Source organism: Atractosteus spatula, chromosome 12 (genome assembly GCF_055471065.1).
Source record: "Atractosteus spatula isolate fAtrSpa1 chromosome 12, fAtrSpa1.hap1, whole genome shotgun sequence".
Lineage (NCBI taxonomy): Eukaryota > Metazoa > Chordata > Actinopteri > Semionotiformes > Lepisosteidae > Atractosteus > Atractosteus spatula.
This window is the reverse complement of record NC_142717.1, coordinates 36,645,912-36,670,884: the sequence shown is the minus strand read 5'-3', so window position 1 is coordinate 36,670,884 and position 24,973 is coordinate 36,645,912. Positions and strand designations below refer to the sequence as shown.

At 39.5% G+C, this 24,973-nt stretch overlaps 1 protein-coding gene across 3 annotated transcripts in view; it reads left to right on the top strand.

Annotated features, from left to right (window-relative positions):
• The window catches only part of LOC148822989 (oxidation resistance protein 1-like), a 177,681-nt gene that overhangs the window by 114,964 nt on the left and 37,744 nt on the right, over window positions 1-24,973 (top strand). For all 3 annotated transcript variants that reach the window (XM_088929377.1, XM_088929374.1, XM_088929375.1), the window contains 3 exons: window positions 8,723-8,805; window positions 23,286-23,393; window positions 24,749-24,862. In XM_088929377.1, coding sequence (XP_088785503.1) covers window positions 8,723-8,805; window positions 23,286-23,393; window positions 24,749-24,862 — 305 coding nt within the window. The remainder of the gene's footprint in view (window positions 1-8,722; window positions 8,806-23,285; window positions 23,394-24,748; window positions 24,863-24,973) is intronic.

Genomic DNA, 24,973 nt, shown 5'->3' with positions numbered 1-24,973 from the left:
GTTTCAGCAAAATATGGCAGTTGAGGATAGGGATATGTAATGAATGCTGTGACTTGCAAAGTCAGGGATATGAAGTTGGTCACAAAATATCTGTGATGCTTAAATAATCCATCCATTTGTTAAAATAATATAAATATTAATATTGATGTTAAAATTTTACTGTGCAGATTAATAGTGTATGGATTTTGCCCTTGAGGAGGAAAAAAACATAGTAAAATGGAAATACATCATTATAATGACTTTGACTGGGTTTTATTGATGGCATTCTGCTTGTTTGTGTGTCTAGCGTTGATTTTTAGACACTAAGCACAGCAGGGTGTGAATATATTTAAGGAGTGAGTTTATGGGGACCTTTCCAACAACTGGAAGATTACAGTACTTTCATTAACTTTATTTTATAGAGCACCTTTAAAAGCACTTTACAGTATATCAAATAAATTAAAAATTACAAAAGCCAAAAACTGATCAGATATAGAAGGTAACCATAATGTTTTCAGGCTGATTCCCTGATTTCTTTGGGGGTGCCATTCCAGAGGTCAAAGTGACGGAAGATCCCGACCCTCCAGTGCGTAGTTCATGGTTGTCCAGTCCTGGTCCAGGAGGAATGGGGCACCTGCAGGTCGTCTAGGAGCACCTGTACCCCAAGAGCTTGCAGTGTTAAAATCACCAATGAGCTGATTCAGGAGCTGAGCACTTTAATGAAAACCTCAGACATGCCAGCCATCTGGACAGATGGATTGGACACTCCTGGCATGAACAGTGGGAAAATGCAAGAAACCAGAACCACCTGAGTCAAGGTGCCCAGTCTGCACCCTTGCACAATTTGTGCAGTTTGTCTGAACCTGTGTTTGCTAAAGGTTAGGAATTAAAAATTAGAAATCTGATCATGTCACTGATGTAGTCTTAGCTAATCCAATTTGCATTCATTTTTTTTTTACAATGACAAAAATGCAGACAGATCTGAAAAACATTACAAAATCTGAATGAAAGTTGTAGTTTCAGCCCTCATTAATGCTTGACCTCTCTTGCTCTTGAAATGCCAGGGGAAAATACTGGCCTGACAAATGTGATAAGTAACAGTTTAATTTTCTCAACTTTTAGGCTATTAAGGTGGCCCATGTACTGAATTGTTATCTTAAATGTGACTTCCCAATTACCGGAACAGACCAAAGTTAGGACCCTTTGAGATGCAAACATTTTTAAATAAACATCTTTTAATGTGAATGTGAACCAAGTGGTAGATGCAGTTGTAACACTTATATCTTGTCATTGGATGTCATTAATGTTTAATTAGAAGATGTTCATTGATGAAAGCAGTAGCAGGTAAGACAATTCTTTTGTTCACTGCACAAGCTTATAGTGGTCTCAGCTTTCACATGTCTCCTCAATCCCGAGACTTCATATCAATGAAGAAGAGGTCAAATATCTTCTAACACATTTGCAAAATTCTCGGGACACTGTTTATTTGAGAATGAGTAACGATAAACCTGAAATTGTACTGTTTCAGGTGTGGCAGTGAATAATCTAGTTTAGTCTCCATCTCTTGTGTGTTGAAGGCCACCATTCAGAATGTGTGCAAAAAGTCTCCAGTTTAAATTATGCAAAGGAGAAGGATGTGGGGGGAAAAAAACTCCCCTGGTTAAGGTGATGTGTTAAAGTACAAGACTGAGGGCAGATCGGTTTATTTTCCAAAGCCATCCCTGCCACAGTGCTCCATATTCTGAAGATCAAGCTGCTAATGAAGAAATGATTGACAGTGTGTGGGCATGTTGTTTGTTAACAGCTTGGCAGAGTCTTCAGAAGCGAAAAAAACATTTAATATACAGTGTGTTGCAAATGCACCGACCTTTTCCTGTTAATGATAAAGACACTCAGGGTAAGGAAAACACCTAATGAGCTGCTATGAATCCTTTGATTACCTGACAAAAGCTCTGCATGCGGAGTGAGCGGAGGCAGATCTCCTGCTCCTCAAAAACTTTGTGTTTTGCATTAGATGAAATTAGAGTCAGACTTGGCAGGTCAGTTTACTACTGTATGTTTGTCCGGTAAGTAATGAATTTGTTAAAGGAGCACCTTTCTGTAAGATTGCTTCAGGAGAGATTGAAATGCATTGATGCCTATTCAACCTTATGTTTCCTGTGGGGGTATATAATGATTTTGTACTGGATATCAAGACTGCATTACTGCTGTAGAACACTACGTACCTCATGTATGTCACGCTTAATCTTAGTTAATTTGTCATAAAGAACAGTTTCTAGTGCAGTGTGTACATTTCAAGTCACTTGGTACCAGAAATATGGGCATGTGCTGAGCAGTGTAAATAGTCACTATCCCATTTTCTGCTTATGCAAGTGAAAAGTCTTTGTCCCATTTCTGTATAACAGTCTCACTGGTAGCAACACATGACTAGTCAGGTTTATGGAGCGGTTTTGTGTGCAGGTGTTTCTCACTCTGTGAGACGCAAATACTGCCCTCCAAAAGTACTGGGACAGTGAAGTCTAAACTAAGTCTGGCTTTGTGTATTGAGCTCTAATAATTATTTCTCAAAAATACCTAAGTATAGCTTCTAAGTATGGTATTTTAAAACAATTCAGTTCTTGCCTCCTGAGTCAATTAAACAAATTAGTGTGATTAGATAGTGTTGAATCTCTTCATCGTGAAGGAGAAAAAGCATTAGGACAATTAGCTGAAGGGTATCTTTTGTCGGTCTGGTGTTTGATCTTGGATAATTAGGCACTCATAACAGAGCTGCGAGTCTGTCTCACTTTGACGTCGGGGTGTGCAGTCTGAAGCTGATACCAAAAAAATGTTCTGTTAAAGAATATCAGGCAAAGGCAAAGCACATGAATTGGGCATACAAAAATATTCTATTTTGAGCATACTGAAGAAATAAGAATTCTCAAAAAAGTCAAGACCAGGTTGGCTAAGAAAAACACCTAGATGTGACAACGAAGATATCAGATCTGTCAAGGAAAGCCATAAAACATTTGTCAATAAAATCCGCAACAATCTCCCGTGTGCTTGGAAGAAAGTATAAAAATCCTTGGCTCACAGAAGAATGAGACAGCGCAAGGCTGTCTACAAGGCTACTCCTCAAATGTTAATCTCTCATCAGCGACAAGGAAAGCCATATTTAAATCTATTTAGAAATGGGTGTGAGCCAGTAAAGTTTTGGAACAACATTTTACAGACTGATATTTAAGACCAAGATTAACCTTCGCCAAAATCGTGTATACTGTAAGTTGCTGCGTATTGATGTACAGTATTCATGTGTCATTTTTACAAAATCTTGATTTCCATTATCTTTATATGTGCAGTGCCTTCTCACTCAGTGTTGTGCTTGTCATGCCCTGTTTCATGCTTCAGAATTACTGTTAGTCGTCCAGAGTGGTTAGTGTGACGCCAAATAATTTGGGTTTTATCTTTCACACAAATCTTTTCCTGCTGTACTTATAGTGCCAGGCAAGATCTAAACAAACTCCTGTATTTGCTGCAGGTTCAGATTCCTGGTTTTGTTCTTCTAAAACTGGTGTTCAGGAAGGCTGGAGACAATCAAGGTCGTTGTCTTTATTTTCTGTCTTCTGCTCCTGCAGAAGTAGATGGGAAATTCTTGGTCCATCGCCATTAAAACGGGCGTGCAGCCTTTTGCTGGTAATCATGAGCTCCAGCTGTGGTGTTTCACACATTGCAACGCTAATCCCACAATGTTTGTCACTACTGCAAACTTCACTGGCTACAGATTTGTATGTACAGTAAGTACAAGCAGGTTATGTACGTAACAGTGTCACTTCTTTCTAACCCTATTTGCTCTTGCCCAACCCCTCATCTTGTATACTTTCCGAGTCAGTTTTTTGCATAGTTATATATTTTCTGCTAGAACATATTTTTCTCTCTGTGTTCGAGAAAGAAGCTGAACAACTCGTACATACTGTGGCTCATGTGGAAACACCTGCAGACTATGTGACAGGGTGCAAAATCTGTCCGATAGAATGCCATTTCTTTTCTCCAAAGCTCCCATGTGCTCAGATACACAATATTCTTAGGGAATGAGCACTTTGCTTGCAGGTTTCATTTTCTGTTGATGATTCTCATGTGGAACGATAATTTCTGTCAAGTTGCCAGAGATTCTATGACCTGTTTCTGTAAATTGAGGAAAAACCCTGGGTCACATAGAAAATGTTTGGGTTAGAAAAGGTGAAATAATATTTTTCTTCAGGTACAGTTTTTAAAATGCAAGTACAGTATGTACAGGTTATACCATACAAGTGTTTTATAATTTGGTACATTTCCTGTCTTTCGTGCCAGTACTTGGCTGCGTGTTGCAGAATGCAGACAGGCTTGTGTGTCGTCTTTCTGTCAAGATTTGGGTGCAGAAATGAGCCCATTTCATAACCTTCTTCCTTCTTGTGTAGAGCCTGTTTGTGACACCCTGTAACGTGCTACTGTATGAAGAAATGCTCCTGTTATGCTTTGCTGCAGTGAATGAGATTGTATAAAATAACTTCTATATATTACATGAATTTAAAGGAAAAAAGTTTCAAAAGATTTCTTTACTATTTTTTGAGGAGAATTACCAAGAAACATATATACAGTATATTCCACTCTTGTACCTTCTGTTGTTGTCCAACAAACGGAAATTTCTCATTTCCAATTTAAGGAAAACCTTAGTCTTTAGTATCTATCCTTTTTTCATTTAAAATGAATTTAAAATTAATTTGAGCCACTGTAGGCAAAACATTATATTGATTTATGGTCAAGTTTGTGCCTTCAGTATTTTTTTCCACAGTAAGTGCTATTGAAGGTAAGAATTCATTCAAGATCAGGCTATACATTGAAATCATATCACAACAAATTCTGTCATATTTAATGACGACTTCTAATACAGTAGTTAGCTGGATAAATAATATAGAACAAAAGCCAAAGGTTAAATAATGCAGAGATTGCAGTCTTCAGCTATAAAGTCTCTTATTCAAACAGTGCATTCCTAGCATTCGCATGGTGGTAGAAACATGAACCAGCCCTCCATAGGTAACTGTACACATACTGTAGGTCACAAAGATCCATGACTAATCACTGCTACAATCTTACAAAATGTAGCAGTGATTCTCCTGTACTGGGTGAAAAGGGATTTTTTTTTTACATTGTTTTTGAGTATTTTCTTATGGTCAAAAACAGTGCAGTGTATCTGTATACAGGTCTGAAGTAATGGACTTTACGAACAGCATTATTGTACCTGTTCTAGAAACTGCCGATTAAAAAAAAAAACTCAGTTTAAAAAAATCTGTTAACATTGTTCAATATAGCGTTGTCTGATTGCCTCACTTCCTATAAAAATAGTGGCATTGAGACTGCAAGGCAATGTTAGGCAATAGGGGTTCTCTTGTCAGCAGTGCTTATTTTTTTTCAGATTTCTAACGGTGGATTCTAGAACCATCAGAGGCATATAGATAATAGGTCATGTGTTAGGCACTAAAGACCATTGGGGAAATGGTATAATCAGGTTTTAAGGCATTATAATCTGAAAAACCCCTGACACTGCTTCTCTCCTGCTGAAGGAAGCCAAGGATTTTTATTTTGCATGAATGTACAGTTATGGTTAAGCACTTCAGGTAAAGCACAATCCTGCTGCAGTGCATTTCTAAATTAATGTTCCTGTTTTTCCGTATTCAGAATGCAACTGAAATTTGTTGATTACCACAATTGAAAAAAGAGGTTTAATTACCTTCACGTGGTCTTTATCTTTTTGCGTGGTAAAGGGTAAACTAACCTCACAGTCGAGCCACAGATTTTTCAGAATTTTGCCTCAATTTAGGCAGAACCCTGTTCATGATGTAGTTTGAGGGTCTGAATCCTGAATGTCTGGTAACGTGTTGTGATCTGAAATGAGCTGCCTTCTTCTTTCTTGTGGCTTGGACGAAGATGTAATTTTAGAACGTGCCCTCCCCTGTGCTGCAGCTGTGCTCTTGATTTATCTAGATTGCAGTAGCTATGGCTTCTGGTACTTACTGAGTTTTTTTGGTCTTTTTTTAATGGAGTTTTGTTTTTGTGATAAACTGAAAATTTAGAGGGCGGCACAGTGGTTAATGTTACTGCCTCGCAGCACTGGGGTTCAGTCCCAGATCTGGGGGGCTATCTGTGCGTGGAGTGTGTATGTTCTCCTCATGTTTGCATGGGCTTCCTCCCACAGTCCAAAGAAACGCTGGTAGATTAATTCGCTTCTGGGAAAATTGCCCCTGGTGCGAGTGTGTGCGTCTTGTGTTTGTGCACGCCCTGTAATGGACTGGCATCCTGTCCAGGATGCACCCTGCCTTGCAAATGTTGCTTACTGGGATGGGTTCCTGTATAGGACAAAACAACTACAAAATAGGTGGATGAATGAAATTGCAGATGACTAATGTTCTCTTTCCATATAATACCATGTTTTAATTGACCAGAGTAGTATTCATTCATTTTTATAAGCTTTATTAACCACAGGTTTGAGGATGGTGGCTTGCAGTTTTGAAGACACATACTGTAAAGTACCAATGTAAGAAAATCAATTTGTATTCTCCTAAAGCAGTAATGGCTTTTCCCCCCCTTTATTCTGTTTGTCAATGTTATGATTTTTTCATGGAATGATATTTATAATTTTTCAGCTTTAGTGCAACTGTTTTTTGTTGACTGAAAAGATAACAGGTGACTTGCATTGTGTTCAATGCCTGTACAAAATGAATTATGTAGTGCAAATGAACAAGTTGTCCTCATGAAAATAACTGTTTTGTCCACAGTCATTATTACCACAGCACGATTAGGTGAAATGTGAAAAGAAAAATCAAAGGCAGCAGCTTTTATTTTAGAAATGAGAAGCATTTGATATAGTAATACAGGTTTTAGAAGGAAGGGGGAGTTTTTTTTAATAAGATGCTCGCAGCTTTTGATCTAAAATCTCAGTTTTAGCACCAAGTTTGAAAGACGCATGTTTTAAAATCACTATGTGTTGCCCTTCTGCAGCTCCACAAATGAAGTGTTATATTGGTGCTGTAAATTGCTTTGATCGCTTTTGGTAAGAGATTATAAAAAAAACTTTCCAAACCACAAACCACTGTTGCTGACGTTACTAACCAAACAGGTTGGGTTCTATCACAGAACCCACAGGTGGTACCAATGGCTTTATAAGGATGGTCAAGCCTTGGGGAAGGTTTGTCAGGAAAGGTACGGGTTCCAAACACTGACGAATGGGCTGCAATGAGATCAGGAGACCAATCTGCAATATGTGGCGGAATGAGGTTTCTCTTGCACAGATTTCCTTTTTCTGACAAACGGAAAAAGCCGTTTTAACTTTCTTCCCCTTTTGTTTGGACGATGCAAAGATCTTCATTAGGGCTTTTGCAAGGTTGGTAAATCGATCACCAGAGAGAGTTATTACTTTGGTGAAAAGGTTATTTTATTGTCATTGTCAAATAATGAACCACTGGCTCACACCGTTTGAAAAGAACTATTCAGAACTAATGTTCTGTTTTTATTGAATCACTGGAATGCTCAATTCATATTATTCTGTCTTGCAGAATTTGGAAAGTCTACTTTTTAGTTGTTGTTTTCAGTTTTCCTTTTCTTAAACTGCCAGTTGCGAACATAAAACAACTAAGCTTAGACAGTCATTTACAGTATATGAACAACTATTAGGACAACATACATTAGTTTAGGAACACAGTTTAGTTTGGGAGAAATTTCGCATTCTTAAATTCACATTGATCAGAAACTTCAAAAACGTCATCACAACAATTCAATGTAAATTATGCATGAGGAGCCAATATGACATTTAATTGTAGCTAATCCATCACATTTTAAAGTCAAAGCAAGTCAGGTCTTCCTCATCAGGAGCATCACAGTTGTTCCTGTCTACACATTCATAAGTCTAAAGCTGCTTGTTATTCTATGAAAATACAAATCAGTTATTTCAAAACAAAATTGCTAATATAGCGGTAGAAGATATCCTTAGAATTGTGTTATGGATCACAGAATTAAAAGTTTTTTTAAGGAGTAGAATAATTCAGAATATTTTTTGTGACTTCTGCAAAGCCTAGCAATTGCACTGAAATCTTTTATTAAATTAGTTGCACCCTTTGGAGAGGGTGAATATTTATGTTTCTTAATGACTTGGTATACAGTACCTTTTACTGTCTAGATCTGAAACCCAGGGCTACCTATTCCAACATGGATTCTGCCTTGAAAGAGTTTCACCTGTTGTTTGCCAAAGTTATCTTTTTTTTTCCCCCAATGCAATCTTTAGTCTCATGAAAAGCTTTTTTGGTCACAGTGACTCATGTGTGACAGTGTTTCTTTGTCATAGCAACACACAAAAGCCTGTCAGCTCTTAACAGGGCTTGTATGGCGGGGGTAACTTTGCCCGTGAAGGAGAAGTCAGTTGCTCAGCCTCTTCCACACTAATGCCCTCAGCAGATGCCAGCAGGTGCCTCTGTTGTTAACGACCTCTCCGAGGTCGCGGCGGTCTGTGTCTGTCTGCGAGATGAACCCTGAGAGCAGCAAGGTGAAGAGGAATCTGTGTCTGTCAGCTGGCTGGCTGGCTGGCTGGGAGAAGGGAAGGGGTAGAGTCTCTTGCAGCGCAAACTGTTTTTAGCTGACGAATGAGCTGTCTGCCCACAGGGCTGGAATCAGCAGCTTGTGACAAGCTGGGGAGAGAGGAACATGAATGTAATGCGCACCTTGCCTCGTTTGCTTTCAGACACCGGGCAGAAGAAGACTCCAGAGAAGAAAGATGGGCGTCGGATGTCTTTCCAGAAACCTAAAGGGACCATAGAATATTCTGTAAGTAGGAGCCGATTTTATCACAGGCACTTTCTTTCTCTCCAGAAGGAGCTTGTTCGTTCATGTGATGCCTTCTTACCTGCTGCACATATGCTTTTCTTTCACTGTGGGGAGACTGTACCCGTCCTCATTTTTAAGGTGTACTGTATATGTTTTCCATTTCAGCCATTCCTGCTCAGAGCTCCTTGTGTGTCTTCTGCACACCTAAACACTTTGGAAATTGGAGTTGGAGCAGTGCCTTTCTTCTGTTTACAGTAATAGGCATTGATGTGAAACGCATGCTAGAGTAATAAACGGCTATGACGCTGTGCTGTATGTGAAAACAAAGTATTCATTTTACAAGTATACAGTAAGTAAAGAACCTTTTCTGAAGGTAGAAATCGCTCAGAGTGTAGAAGTTCCCTTTAAATCCGAAGTCCATGAAATGAGTCTGTTCTTTTTTTTTTGCTGTGTGCCTGTTATCAACATACAGTCCGGCAGTGTTCACAAATGACCTTGCAACTGTGTTATCATTTCTATTGATTTGGCGTCTGTAGAGAGAAGCTCCAATTCCTAAGCATTAACTGAAAATGGAGCCTGGCTCTGTCTGTTGTATGTTCTTCAAATGACCCTCAAACCCAGCTGCAGTCAGTTTCTTGCACTCCCTGGAAACGATGAGGAGTCTGATGTGAGTCTCAGTTGTTACTGGAGCAAAGTCACAAGCTAGGACCATTGAGCTGAAAATAGCAAGTGTCCAGACGTATTATTTGTGTAGCAGATTGATTTCTGCTTGGTTTAATAGTATGCCTCGGCATCTGGTTCTTTTCTTTGCACTACAGATGTAATTATACTATTTGAACACAGTGAGCAGTTATCTCGGGCATCAGTATTGTGCATTCTGCATTTAGAAGCATATTCCCTACTGAGCAGGTGTTGATAAACGCCTCTCCTGCAAATGTGTCACAGACAGTGTTGCAAGGGAATGACAGCAAAATTGTTTTCATCAGTGGACCATTTAAAGTGTCTGATAGCAAGATGGGATTTTCATAGGGAAGTGTGCTTTGTCATGCGCAGGGATGATAGATAGGTATGAATTTCGTATCTCTGTTATCCGTTATAAGTTGCTTTGCCTGTGACTACCTGGCTTTTTCTTCTGCTGTTAGCACTGTTTGTACAGTAGTAATTGAAGAATGCCAAGAAATGTGTCAATTTGTTTGTCATGTGGCAGCATATTTAAGGCATTCTGACTGTCTTCTGTACAAGAACAATATGATTGTGGTCCTTTTTCTGATGTCTATTTTAAATTAAGAAGACATTAAGTTATGGTGATTGCTGCCTGCAGTCTTTGGTGTTAGCTTAAAACTTTTTTGAAGGGAACGGTGATTTTCCATCAGATAAATTTCTAATCTTCGAACAGCTAGAGAACAGGAAAGCCTTTGTTTTATCAAGAGAATCTCAGTTTGAAAAACAGCCGCAAAAACCCATCTGCTCAGTCACCCTGCTATAGCTGCCTCTTTCAGCAAGGTCCTCCCATTCCCTGACCTGGAGCCAATTAAACAGGGCTAGAACTCCACTGGAGAGACAGGAGCACAACAAGACGAGCAGAAGACAGAAGGGCCCCAGAAATGAGTTCATGGATTCCTGACCACTGTCCCTGGAGTAAAGCCAACCTATAGAAGCTGGGAAAGATCCAAATCTTTATCATACTCTTGACTTTCAAAACAAAACAAGATAATGATGATGATAATAATACTAATACTTGTTCAACAATTTTTCATTTGTAGTCCATTAAGAATACAAATTCCCTTTCCACTGAACTCTTCTAATAAAATATATTTATGTAATTTTATTCCAATCCGAATGTGAGAAATAAGATAAGATTATCGTTGTTTCCTGATAAATGTTTAATACAGTGCCTTTAGAAAGTATGCACCCACTTGAATTTTTCGCATTTTCTTCCTCTTACACCTCCACATTTTAATACATTGAAATAATTTTTTCTTCCTTTAATAACACAATAAATTCAACACACTTATGAATAAGAAAAATATATTAAAAAACATTCACCTCTCCAGAATGAAGGACTTACATTTCTCATTTACAAAAGTATTCAACTCCCCCCCCCGAGTCAGTACTTTGTACATGCTCCTTTAGCAGTAATTACAGCCGTGAGTCTTCTTGGGTATGTCTGTATGAGCTTTGCACATTTAGATTGTGGAATCTGTGCCCGTTCTTCAATGCAAATCTGTTCCAACTCTGCCAAATTAGATGGAGAGCATCGGTAGACAGCAATTTTCAGGTCATACCACAGATTTTGAATTGAGATTCAAGTCTGGGCTCTGGCTGGGCCATTCCAGAATACTAACCTTCTTTTTTTCAAGCCATTGATGGTTTTTGCCGTGTGCTTTGGGTCATTGTCCTGCTGGAAAATGAATCTTCGCCCTAAACGCAGATCTCTGGCTGACTGAAACAGGTTCTCTTCAAGGATTTGCCTGTACTTGACTCCATCCATGTTGCCCTTGATGGCAACGAGCTTTCCAGTTCCTCCTGCTGAAAAGCGACCCCAGAGCATGATGCTGCCACCACCATGCTTGAAGGTAGGGATGGTGTTACCTGGGTGTTGGGCTGTATTTGGGTTGTGCAAAACATAGTGCTTTGCTTTAGGCCAAAGAGCTCAACTTTAGTCTCATCTAACAACAACATTTTCTTCCAAAGGTTTCAGGTTTTGTCACATGGCTTCTAGCAAACTCCAGGCGTGACTTAATGTTGGCGTTTCTCAGGAGTGGCTTCCTTTTAGCCACTCTCCCAAAGAGACCAAATCTGTGAAGTGCTAAAGAGATTGTTGATGTCTGGACAGTTCCTCCCATTTCAGCCAAAGAGCTCTGCAACTCTGTCAGTGTTGTAGCTGGCCTCTTGGTCACTTCTCTGACAGTTGCCCTTCTTGTCCAGTTGCTTAATTTGGTAGAACGGCCTCATCTTAGCAGTGTCTGGGTTGTGCTGTGTTTTTTCCATTTTGGACTTCACGGTGCTCCGAGGAAGGCTCAAGGCTTTGCCAATCTTTTTATAACCTCCTCCAGATTTTTTCCTCCTAACAACTTCATCTCAGCGTTCCATGGGCAGCTCCTTGGTCTTTATGACAGCAGGACTGATATAGGACTACTATTTCAGTTCTGAGACCTCGCAGTCAGTGATATTTATTGTTCAGTCAAGCAATTGAACACAGGTGGATTAAAAAATGAACACAGGTGTACCTTGTTAATGTATTTAGTGTGATCTCTCAATATGCACCCAATTCACCCTCACCCAGTTTAGGTTTTTAAAACAAAGGGGGAGAATAATTATCAATTAAGGGATTTTCAGATTTTTAGTTTTAATATAATTCTGAAGACTTCTAAATACTTTATTTCATTTTAACATTATAGGGAATTACTTCTACAAGGTGGGAAAAAAATCCCATTTAAATATGCTTTAATTTGACTTTGCAACACAGCAGAATGAGAAATAATCAAAGGGGGGTGAGTACTTTCTGAAGGCACTGTGTTTAAATCCTTACTTATAGTATGTACTTGCTCTGTCTAACGATGTAGGTCCCGTATTACACACCATTGCTATTTCTACGTGAGATTGCATATGTGTGCTTGCTTCTGTTATCTGTTTACTTTTGTTAATGCCCTCCAGTCCCAGTAAACCACTTATCCCTGTAGGATTTTGTACACAATTTTTTTTGGCGATGGTGACACACCACCTATTCGACTGTTTTCACAATAGAACTTAAAGATGAATATGGCGTACCGTTGTCTCATATATGGAAATCTGTGTGAAGGGCAAAAAGGTTCATTCTGAATATACGTGTCCTAAATCGTGTTCTCTAACATGAATGGTATTTAAGGTTGATGCTTTAGAGTATTTAATGTAATGAGAATTTACAGTGCATACACGTTTCTCCGTCCGGTCTCCAGAGTGGCCTTTCCGTGACGGATAAAAACTCATTGCAAACCTTCGCCAGACTGCGCTGCGTCCGGGGAGGGCCGCGGCAGGTCGGAGTTCCAGAATCCAGGGGAACGAGGCTGGACAGGGCGCACACAGCAGCGATCCCTCTGGAACGCATACCAGTCCATCTGCACGGGTTCACGGCAACGGATTCGATCTCAGGACACTGCTTCTCTATAGCTGATTCTAGCAGAGGAGTGCAAGGATGTCAGTCAGAGCCAAGAGGTCACCAGTTACCATCAGAGTAATGCGCCTCATGTTGTCAGGATGTTAAATGAGTCACCTCTCAGTTGCTCACTAAATACCTTAGTATAAGAATGAAAATACATTTCGAACATAGGGGATATTCTGACTGCTACATCATGATATTATCTCATTTGTGCATATTGCTTGGGCAATTTATATAAGATTTTATATTTAAAATCCGCATGTTATATTTTGAGCAGTGCGTATTATATTTTACTGCACTGATAGTAATAGTAGCAGTGTGTAGAAAAAAAAGGTGCTACTGATATATAAGTTTAAATGCTCTGCCAGTTTGGTCAGACATAAATAAAGCAATATGAACTTCCATTAGAATTTCACATTTCTGTATAAATGTCTCATTTAAAGTATTTTACTTTTAGCCAGTTTATGTACTGTAGCTTTAAATTGTCCTCCTGCAGATCAGAGGGAATAAGCTAAATACTAGCCCTGTGTACTGTAAATGAACTTACTAAATGAGTTTATCTTGATGATTAAAGAGCTTTTAAGAAAATTATCGTTAGTGGTAAGTTGCCTAACCACATTTATGTTTTGTGTTTCGAACAAGTTCAACACAGCGTTTTCAGTCACATGCTTCTTTAATCCACCCATCCATTTTCGAAGTTCTTCAGCCAGTTTAGGGTCACAGCACGAGCTGGAGACTCTCCTGGCAAGCAGAGGGGGCAAGGCAGGGTCTGCTCTGGACAGAACACCAGCCCATCTTGGGGAACTGTAGACACAAACACAGACATGCACATACCCACACCAGGGGCAGTTTTCCCAGAAGCCAGTTAACCTACGAGTACTGAATGTCTTTAGACTGGGGAGAAAAGCATGTGAACACAGGGAGAACATGCAGACAGCACCCCAGGAACTGAACCCCAGGTCCCAGCGCTGTGAGGCAGCAATGCTAGCTACCCATGTGTCTTTAAGAAATTGTCATTTGTAATTTTACTTACAGTAACTACTTGTCGATTTACAGTAACTTTTTGCTGTGGAATGACCCTACAATTACGATCTTCTAATATTCAAACTTATCTTGAGGCTCAAGTCTTGGTCTTTCAAAGTAAAATAAACAATCTACAAAGTCAATGTTTAAGACATTTAAAATGGACAAAAGTCTAAATGGAAATTTTCAGTAATTCTATTCACAAGAAGGAATTTCTGTTCAGATAACAGTCTGTTTTAAGACTTGCTGTTTGGCTTGAAGGAATAAGACTGTTTTCTTTAAACCAATTTTATGAGCTTCAAGGACATGTAGTTAGAATATTGTGTAGCAACAGTATTCAATTTTTTCTTCCTTCCTGAGTTGCTGACTGTTTTGAAAGTAGTTATTAAAAGGTGCTGTCATGGTAACTAAGAAGCTCTTTTCCTTCAGCCAGAAGCAGGAAGAGCAAACCTTACAGGTTGTCCCAACATCCTCATCCTGACTTGAACAGGGAAATTGCTATGGCAACTGTCAGACAAGCATTGTAGCTCTGCAATATCTACTTGAACATTTTTCAGAACTGGGTTTTCAACGGTCTGAGAGGGATGGAACCCTTTTACTTCAGTATTTTCATTTTTTCTTGTGACAAAACTAGGTGGCTAACCTTGAAGTTCAGCTTGGCAGATCTGGATTGACCTTTCGATGGTTTTAGTCCACAAACCTCTGTACGTGTTAACACGTTAAGATTAACACATCTGAAAAAGAGAATGGTTGTCTGGGCTTTTAGATATCACAAGTTATGGTGTGTGTGTGAATGCCTGATGATAGGAGGGCAATGGAAAGTTCTCACCTGCCTGTTACTTTAAAATAGCCTGTGCTACTTTTTGTATTTGTACAGCTTATGTCATAATAAGTTACTCATTTTTGGATGTGCTATGTTACTACAGGCACCGAACTACGCTTAAACAGTGCAGTTAGTTTTGCAAGATCTCATCTTCAAAGTTGTGTTTTCAGACGTGGAGTGCGTTTTAGTGTTCTTAAAACACTAGAATTTCTGTGTGTGAAAGAATGAAGATGGCTCTTGAATGAATCCCAGCACTTACAGATAATTTTGTCTGGTACAGTCAAGCAGCTTGTTTGGCAAAACAGCCAGGACACTTCTGATGCAGCTGCAATTCTTCAGAGTAAATCTGTCCTCCTACTGTTAGTGTAATTGCACAGGACACAGGATCTTTTTTATGGTGTTTTGTTCTTTTTCCAGCATGACACTAAAAAAAATACACAGGGAACATGCAAACCAAGTGTTAATAAGTCCTATTCATCAGTAATATGGTACTAGAAGTAATACAAATGAATGCTATTAATTATATAGGACATATTTTTTTAGATCACTCGTGCAACAATGGATTTCTTGCTGAGAGTGTCTCTTGTTAAATTCTCCTGACTTATTCTGTGAAAACAGCACAAGATCTCTGCATGTCTCTTTGTAAATTTTGTCCCCAATCTTCCCCTTCTTTAGTGAAATATACTGTACCTGTAGGAACCCTGTTTTCTTTGGTCTCCAGCATTATTCACCAAGTAAGAATACAACATACTCTGTTGTTAGTGAATGACAATGAATATAGGCAAGCTAATAGGCTAAATTGACTTTTTACAAATAGAGGAGAAAATCTGAGAGAGACATTTGCAAACCTCCCTCCTGCCCAAAAAACAAGGTAGAATTGTTACTGTTCAGATTTACTGTATGTCTTCATATGGTCTTGAGTAATTTGTGCTAATGACAGTTGATCTTTCGTTGTCAAATATTGTATTTTATATCATTGTGTGTATTCCAAGCACTCATTTTTTATCTTTCATAAGCTCTTCTACAGCACTTTCGTTCTTTGAAAGACACTAATAATTAAGGTTATTTCTATGAATCTTCTTAAAATCTTTATTTAAAAAATTAAAATCTTTATTAAGATTTAATAAAATCTTAAATACTGTGTGTTGTTTAAAAATAAAGTAGATTTTGTATAAGTGTTGGTGTCATTTTAATTAATTGATCATTCGCGACTGACTGATAAACTCAAATCACCTCATGAGCGAGAGGTGGAACATGTGCGAAGGTGATTTAACCTGTTGCGTGAGGCTATGCTCTGCTTATCAAGAGAAGAACAGCTCCTGCCCTTGGTGTGTCTTCCTCAGATGGGCTCTCCAGCGGTGGTCCTTGGTCCTCTTTAGCAGACCTCCCCGAGAGATGTCACCACAGCATGGTGGGCACATGCAGAAAAATGCGCTAATTGTTTTGTACAATTAGCTGTCAGTTTGATGGTGATGGTCTGGGCAGGAGTGTCTAGTTACTACAGAAGCTCGCTTGTTGTTGATTGATGTCTGCCTGACAGCACCGTGCTACAGTTCATTGCTCAAGTCCTGGGACCTCACTTGCTGCCCTTCCAGGTGACAGACGTTGCTGTGGGACAGCGGATGTTCTCGTGCAGCTCGTGAAGCAGCGGCTTTCTCGCGAGATGAGTTTTCTTCTTGCAGCTGTGCCGTGGGTGCACTGACATGCTTATCCAGGCTGTGCAAGAGAGATGGGACACCGTCCCATTTAGATGGCATCTGCAACCTGGTGCAAAGCATGTATCGCAGATGTACAGCTTGTATTGCTTCCAGCAGCAGCCATACCCGCTATCAGCCTGTGATTTTCACAGCAGATTTCAGTACTGATCCAGATAAGACGGAAGCTTAGAATATGTGCGAACCTGAAATTTTGAATGCCAGTCGTTCTCCAATAATGCCTTAAAACGTGCTTCTGCGTGGGCTACGTGCTGGCGGGGCTGTTAACACTGATGCCACATAGCTCTTGGGTGCTGGGTTCAAATCTGTGCTGAGGCTCCTCATGCATGGAGTTTTTCACCATGTTCATGCTTGTTTTCTCCAGATACCCCAGTTTCCCCCCACCTTATAAAAAGGCATGCTGGCTCGGTTAATGGGTTTCTCTGAATTAACTAAATTATTGTGGCAAGGAACAAGTAAAGGATTATCCCCATTATACCCATTTACTGTATACAGGTGCGTATGTTACTGAAGCAATCTGCGTGCAGTTCCTTGCTGCAGGTTACAAGAGCAGTGTCTCACCCGGGATTCCAGTTACCAATCCCGAACCCTAACCCAGTTTTAACCAGTGTGCTTGTGTGTGTTATACCCTGCAGTGGACTGGTATGCCATCCAGGAGAAAGACTGGCCTTGAACCCTCTGTTTCCAGGGATGGGTTTAGGTTGCCATGAGCCTTACAGGGAATAAAGTGGCTTTCTGGTTTGGGTATTTTTCGTAGGAAGCTTAATCTGCAATCGTACACATTGCCATAAATAACAGACTTATACGTACATCCATTTTATATCACTGACAGCATGTTGTGGTGATAAAATAATATATTTTATCGTGCAAATAATCAGTAATCAGTAAAGAATAGTTTATGCACTAGGCATCACTGTGACAAAGTGATTAGCATTGCTGCCTTGCAGCTCTGGGGTTAAGGGCTGCTATCTGTGTGTAGTTTGCAAGTTTTTGCTTAACGTTCCCTGCAACTGTGTAGTGGATAAAGTGGTAAGAAAATGGATAGATGGATAAAATGAGCAGAAAACAATTTTCCCATTATCAGGGTTTAGTATACTGAAAAGATGTGGCTTAGAAATGACTTAAATACTATACATTTCACTTTGAAAACTGTATATCATCGGCCTCCTCCGCTGAAAGCCACATGTAGCAACTGATCGATTGATCTGTCTGTTCTGAGACACCTCAGTCAAGTTAAAATAGTACAGGCCTGGGAGCGAATGTTGCGCGGTAAAACAGACTGAGCAAGAGCACTGATCAGCTGACTGTCCCACTCGCCCCTGGCTGCCAGAACTGCAGATGTATTATTTGTTGAATGCTGCGTTTCACTTGGCGAACGAGACTGGGTGTGTGCTCGTTGAACAGAAAAAAACATCCTATTTCAGATTTATACCCGAGCCTAACTCCCATCATATTTGTCTTGGACCCTAACAATAAATGGGGGAGAAGTTCATATTCCAGCAGGGACACTTTTTGTGTCACCCGTGGGTCCCCACCCTCATGAAAGAATCCAGTTACCACTTCCTTAAGGAGAGCTTGTGTTGTGTGTGCAGTCGGACGCAAGTTTTCTTCCTGTCACTTCTCGCAGATGTGAGCATTATACCTGTATCCCACACAAGATACTGGTTGCCCACTGTAGCCTAATGCAGGCCTGCAGCCACGGGAGACTTGAATGGTACTGCCAGTCCTGAGGAGTGGTGAAACTTCAACAGTCTCCTCTTATCCACTGAAGCCCATTAATGCTGTCCCCCTGTAAACTGAGCAGCATCCTCGACCTCAATAATCCGTATCGTGGTCCTGTTGTATTGGAACCATGGTAGAGCTGATGGGGATCTCAGCCACCCTCTGGAATTGGCGTGGAAAATCTCAGATGGAAGGCATCGCATTTGTCTGTGCCGATCCCGTGGATGGTGTTGGACGGACCTCAACCAGCTGAGTCTTTCAATTGTTTCTCTCTGTGTGCTGAATCAGGAGGCTGGGAGGTTTACCAGGACAGAGTGTGGGCTGCATGCTATTGATGGGCAAGATGAGGAAAGCCATTGTAGTGGACAGGGGTGGATGGAGCTGGGCCAGGGGATTTCAGCTGCTGATGTCAGATATCTACTGCAGGGGAATCTTTCCCTTTGCTGTGAGCAATATCTCCAGTTCCAGCTGCTTGTTTTCCCTCTGGCTCTTGATTTTATGCTTGTTTTTAAATAAATCTTGATTTCTTTTTTTTTCTGCATAGATTAAGCTGGCTTATGTAAATTCCAGTCCTGCAAACTTACTGGAAAAGAGTAGATATTCTTAGCTCCTCTTCTTTTTGTGTCTCAAGGCAAAATGAATCAATAAAGAAGTTCCAGTTTCTTTTCTTTCTTCAAAATGCCAGCTATCTCATTTCCTATAAATCAATTCATTTGTAAGGGTAAACGCTGCTTCTGAGCTTATTGGAGAGAAATGTACATGCGCCCAAGTTAATCACTGCCTATTATAAACTTAGTGTCAGCAATTTGCAGGTAGAACAAGCTTGCTGGTCTTTCCAGGCAGAAACTAATAAGTGCTTAATAGCTGGGTTTAATTAAGCAGCAGGAGCCACCGTGAAAGTGATTACTAGTAAGTACCAGCATTCTTGGGTGACGTTTGTGCTTGACTAATAGAAATTTGATCCGTTATTGTTCCTTTATGACACTCTTTTGGGTTGTTTCCTACTTGGATGTTAACTATGTTCGTAGTTCCTTGCATATTATGAAAAGTCACAGTAGATAAGAACCTGAGAAATATTTCAAATGAGAGAATACCATTTCTACCCATCTAACTTGTTTGGTTGCTAGTTGATAACTGGTCTTAGGATTTCATCTAGCTGTTTCTCAGAAGCCGTCAGAGAGTCCCGGCTTTAACAACGTGGCTGACTTCAAGACTCCCACAACAATTTGTGTAAAAAAGTGCCACTTGATCTCAATTTTCTTACATCTCCTCCTCCGTGTTCACTTACCTTTTCTGACTCGCTTTTCACTGTTGATTTGGAAGAAGTCTGTCGGGTTGGCTTGATTGTCAGTGTCTTTCAGGGTTCGGAGTGCTTGAATCTGGTTGCCTCATAGTCTTGTGTGCTCAGGACTAAAAAGCTTAAGTTCTTTTAGCATGTCAGACTAGGTAGGGCATGCCTTTAAACCCAGGAATATATCTGTTTCTCTTCTGGACTGATTCCTGAGTAGCAGGACCTTTTTCAGTAATTTGGTGAACAATGTTCTATACAGTATGAGGTCTTGAGCATTGTACAATTTCAACAAACTGTAGCATCCCTTCATGTAAATTATATCCTTTTAACTATACGTCGTAACATTCTGTTGATATTTTTATTTTAGCCCCACATGAACTTAAAAGCATCATATTGATTTCTTCTTTTTTACATTCTTAGGACTTAATGATTTGTAATTACTTGGTTTCAATTTTCTTTTTTTTGTTTACAAAAGGCTGGTGCATTATTAATTTTCCTGTCAATGGGTATTACTCTTGTCTTTAGTAGCTGTTAGAACACTTTTGTTAAACTTGTTTGATTAACATCACTTATTTCCTTTGGTAGCATTGGTAGAATAACATCAAGCCTTGCAGATTTAAGGGCTTCTAGTACCTGTAACACTTCCACCTTTCCTACAGGTTTAATATAGAACTTTCTAGTCTGTCTTCAACTTGAGTCATGATCTTTTTCTCTGGTAAACCCGGGTGAAATAATCATTTACTATAAAGTGCTTTTCCTTTTCATCACGTTAAAATGTTACCATTACCATCTCTGAAACTCTTCACCCTTTGCTGCGTAATCCTGACGGACATTTTTCTTTTAGTCGTCATTACAACACTTTCTCGTAGCCTTTGCAATAACCTTTTCCTGCATGTTCTCGCAGTTCTATCCCTTTTCTTCGAGTAGATCTTTTTCTTTATTGATTATTTTTGTGCTTTCTTTCTCCCTGGTGTTTTTAATTGATTTATTATACCATTTAATGTTTTCTTGCCCTTGACTTGTTTGCTCATGGCCTGAATCCGTTATGCATTCCGAGCAAAATATCTTGTCTTCCTTTCCTTGCTGATTCCATTATTATCTCATTCCATCATACTCTACCCTTGCAGTTTCAAAGACTTCAAAGCATACCATGTTGTGATCACAGTTCCCTGAGGATGGGCTCCAGTCTGTTTTCATTAGTCTGTTTTGATTATTAAAGACTGGATCTGCACAGACATTCCCCCTCTGGCAGGTGTTCTGACAAATGAGGAAGAAAGCAGCTGTTAGTCATGTCTGCCATTTTATTTTTGGCCAATGAGGTTTCACAGTCTATGTGCGGAAAATGAGAATCTCCCACGCTAACCACGTCTTCCTTTACACATACTGTATGTTCCTGATTTTGTTATGTAAGCCCGAATTATGATTGAGATCTGATTGATAGTGCTTCCAGTTTAATCAAAAAAGGTCTCTTTAGCTATTTTTCACAGCTGGCAGTTCCTTTAGTTTTTGTTTTACCAGCTATGAACTGTCAGTGTTAAACATACATCACCTTACAAGCTGTGGACATTATGAGTCACCCCGTCTTCTTTAACAGGGTAATTAAATAGTAATGAAATGTTGTCATGTAATAAATGCTATTGTTTTATAAACATATTCATTAAATGTAAAAGCAGTGTTAATTTAGATTTAAAACTAAATATTGTATTAAGGCATATTTTTAGTTATAGATCATCAAGGTTTTTTATCAATGGAGGCATTGTATGTTTTTGGCTTGTTGAAAAATCTGTCAATTTTAATTTCATTGTTTAGCATAATCCCCATTTCTTCCACATTTCTCACTGAGTTTTTGATTTCACCAAGCTCTGGTTATTTGTATATGAACCTATAAAGCACCTGATCTAAACATGAGTGCCTAGAGGTAAGATGCAGTCAAATAATGTGGACTTCTATGCATATACACCTAAATACAAATACAAGAAACGTCTTTCAGTGTTTTACTCGGGGAAACCATGGTAGTCTCTAGATTAGCATTTGTCTTGCACAGGCATCTGTCATGTTAGACATCACATTTGAAATTCACTATTTTCCCTGCTCAAGATTCAAAAGCCTTCTGGCTACATTTGTCCCTGAGCTGTTCAAAGGATTTTGCAATGAACCAGTGAAACAAATGAATCCCTATCAGTTTCCTTTAGGGATATCCTAGGCCACTGTGAAGGCCCTGTGGGTCCCTAGCCAAGATTGGCACTTCCATGTGTCTGGCCCCAGGTGTGTGACTGAGATTGCACACAATTAGAGGAGCGAGGTTAGTGAGCTGATCCCCTGGGGACCCCAGCTGTGACAAGACTGACGGCATTTTTGTTAGAGTGGTACCTGAAAGTTAACCTTTGATCTCCAGGTATTATTATGGATTTGTAACACGGCTTTTGTTATTGAGGCACTTCAGATCAGAAATCCCAATGTTTTATGAGCTACCAAAATTGTTATATAGTAGCTTTTCATTTAAAAAAATCTTAAAACATAAATAAGTCATCCTGTCTCCTGCTCATTATGATAAACAAGCAGATTCAGTCACGTGTTACACCCATTTTACTAGTAGTATAGTTTAGGATTAACTTATTAAAGATATCAGAAAGCCCTACTGATAACTGTATATCATTTTAAAATTTAGTTGTACTGTAGTGCAAAGAACCACATTATTGCTTCAGTTGTTCATTGCCAAGGAAAGGCTGTTGTATTTTCTAGCACAATTTCCATAGCCTCCCATAAAACATCTGATTGGGTTAGGAAAATGATCTTACATGTGTTGCAATTAATTTTAATGAACACAGCAATATTGCTTTTTTCGTTACGCCCTAACTCTTGCATTCTCTTTTATTAATTTTGAGAAATGTGGCATTTTAAAGACCTCGGAAGGCTTTTTAGTGCTAATGTTTGCTTCAGTGTTTTGTCTAGTAGGTTGAGGGCACTTCTGGAAGATGTTTGTATAGCTGAGTAGGAAGGCTTTGCTCTTTTACGCATCTGTGTAACCAGATGCTAACCAATTACAAGTTTTTAAATCAGTTATTTATTGCTGTACTTTAAAGGACAAGCAATTACTTTTGTCTTTATGTTCACGATCTAAAGAAAACATTAGATGAGCTTTTCATTTTTAAGATTAAGCTTTTTGTGTGCAAACAATTTGAAGATTAGGCTTCTGCATTTTATTGTTTTTTATTTTCTGTGCAATATTATTTTCTCGGGTAAGATTCTGAGTGAATAATTACTAGCACTTAGTCATTGCACTATAATATTATAAGCATTGCTTAAATGTTTTAGTAAACCATCTGTAGCTGGATTGTGCCTAGTGTGTATCAGACAAGCAGAAGTGGAGTCAGCCGTTGTTTCCTAAATTTGTATTAGGGATGTAGTTCTGCAAGCAAAACAACACAGGAGCTTAATTTAAGAAAAATTTAATCTTTCCATCCACCCTCCATTGTCTAGTAACCAGTTCTTTCTCAACCATCAAGTCTCTCACTGCCCACGAAAGTGTTTTTCGAACAGGAGGTGTGTTGGGTGAGTTGTAGGTTAACGGACAGGATTGACCAGGCATGAAGAATACAGGAATGAGTCTGAATTCTCCTGCTCATCGGTAAGCTATCATCACTGCTGTCCAGTGTTGTCTCAGAGGATGGCACCACTTGGCTTTGTGATAGCCCTGCTAAGGATTTTTCTTCCTGAAAAACCAAAGAACTTGCATGATGATTTTTTTTGCCTTTTTTTTTTGTTCAGGTGGAATCAAGGGACACGTTGAACAGCATTGCATTGAAGTTCGACACCACTCCCAATGAGCTTGTCCAGTTGAACAAGCTTTTCTCCAGAGCAGTTGTCCCCGGTCAGGTACAGAACATATTGTCATATTTGTGCAGCCCAGCAAAAGGACAGATTTGTCCTGACTTTGTTCCTCTTTAAAGGCACAACTCCATCTGATCTGATTGCTCCATTAACATACAGAATAAAATAAATCAAGCATTTGCTTTCAGGAGGTATTTTGTGTTATTTTGTTCACATGCTCAGTTTCACAAACAGCCTACTCCTGAGCTGTGTGTCTTACAGTAATCTTTATTAAAGACATGGGCACTTAAGAAACAAAGAGGATCATTCTGAATCTGAAGTGCTGTACTTGTGGATGGAAATTATTTCTGTCATCAAGATTCTTTTGCTCGGCCGACATTGAGCATGCAATGAAAAACCTATTTTCAAAATGTACCCCTGGTCTTGAGTTTCCACTCGACTTCTCAAGATTGCCTTTTGGGGTGCCTCTGGAGTTTTTCATTAGCCCTTCATCAACACCAAGAGCACAGCATATCCAAATTCAATTGTTAAATGCCTGAATGCTGTAAAAAATACTTTGCATGCATTGTTCTTGGTAGGCTCGATTTGGAAACTTCTCTTTTGTCCTGAAATAATGTAAAACAGTGTGTGCAAATGTTTCTAAAACTAATTTTTGAAATCCCCCACCCTGTCATATTTTTGCAGTACATCTTTAGCACAAACACTGCTTTTTTGTTCGTTTTTACGTCAGAGTAATTCTTCAATGCTTTTCCCTTTTATGTGAAACATTAATTTGGGAGAATGTTAAAACCTGGAATTTAAGACAGACCCAGCTGGGGGAAATGGCCGTGTCTGTGGCTTTACAGTCCAGTACATGGGCAGCCGGCTGAATTCATTCACAGTTCTCATCTCCAAAACATTTTGAGAAAAGGGAGGTGGGGTCATAACAAATTAAAATATTTCTTAAACCTCTTAATGAGAAAACAGGAGCTCAGATCTTTACTTATTGCAAATTGTGGAAAGAGCAGACCTGAATGGCCCTGTCCTTAAATCTTCCTTGAGTTTTAGTCCTTCCCCTAAAATGAAAATGAGCCACATGCTGCAATTCTCTTTCCTATTGAAATATATTAAAATTTGCTGAAAGCTGCCTCAGCCCAGAAGGTCACATTTGCCTGGCAAATAGCTTTCACTGTAGCGTAATTATCTCTCAAGTTCAAATTTCATGCTTCTCTTTCTAAAGAAGATGGTAATACAGTATATTGGTATTAAAGAATTGGTATTTGTTCTCTGTTGCCCGAGCTTGCAATAAATGTAAAAGTCATGCTCTGTAATTTCTCGGGATGTTTTCTGTACTATCATGTCTTGTGATTTCAACCTGATGCCAGTTCCTCAACAAGAAGACTTCTGGTCCTGTTTTGCAGGTTCTGTACGTTCCAGACCCAGAGTACATTTCCAGTGTTGAGAGCTCTCCCTCCATTAGTCCCATCAGCCCTTTGTCACCAACGTCATCCGAGGCAGAGGTAGAAAAAGTCACGGTACGCAGACGTGTTCGGGGAAGCACGCCGCCGAAGGGTTTCTATCATCTTTGGGAAGGGGGAGTGGGGACTTGTTTCTGTGAGATGAGCCCCATTGTCCATCCAGGTTAC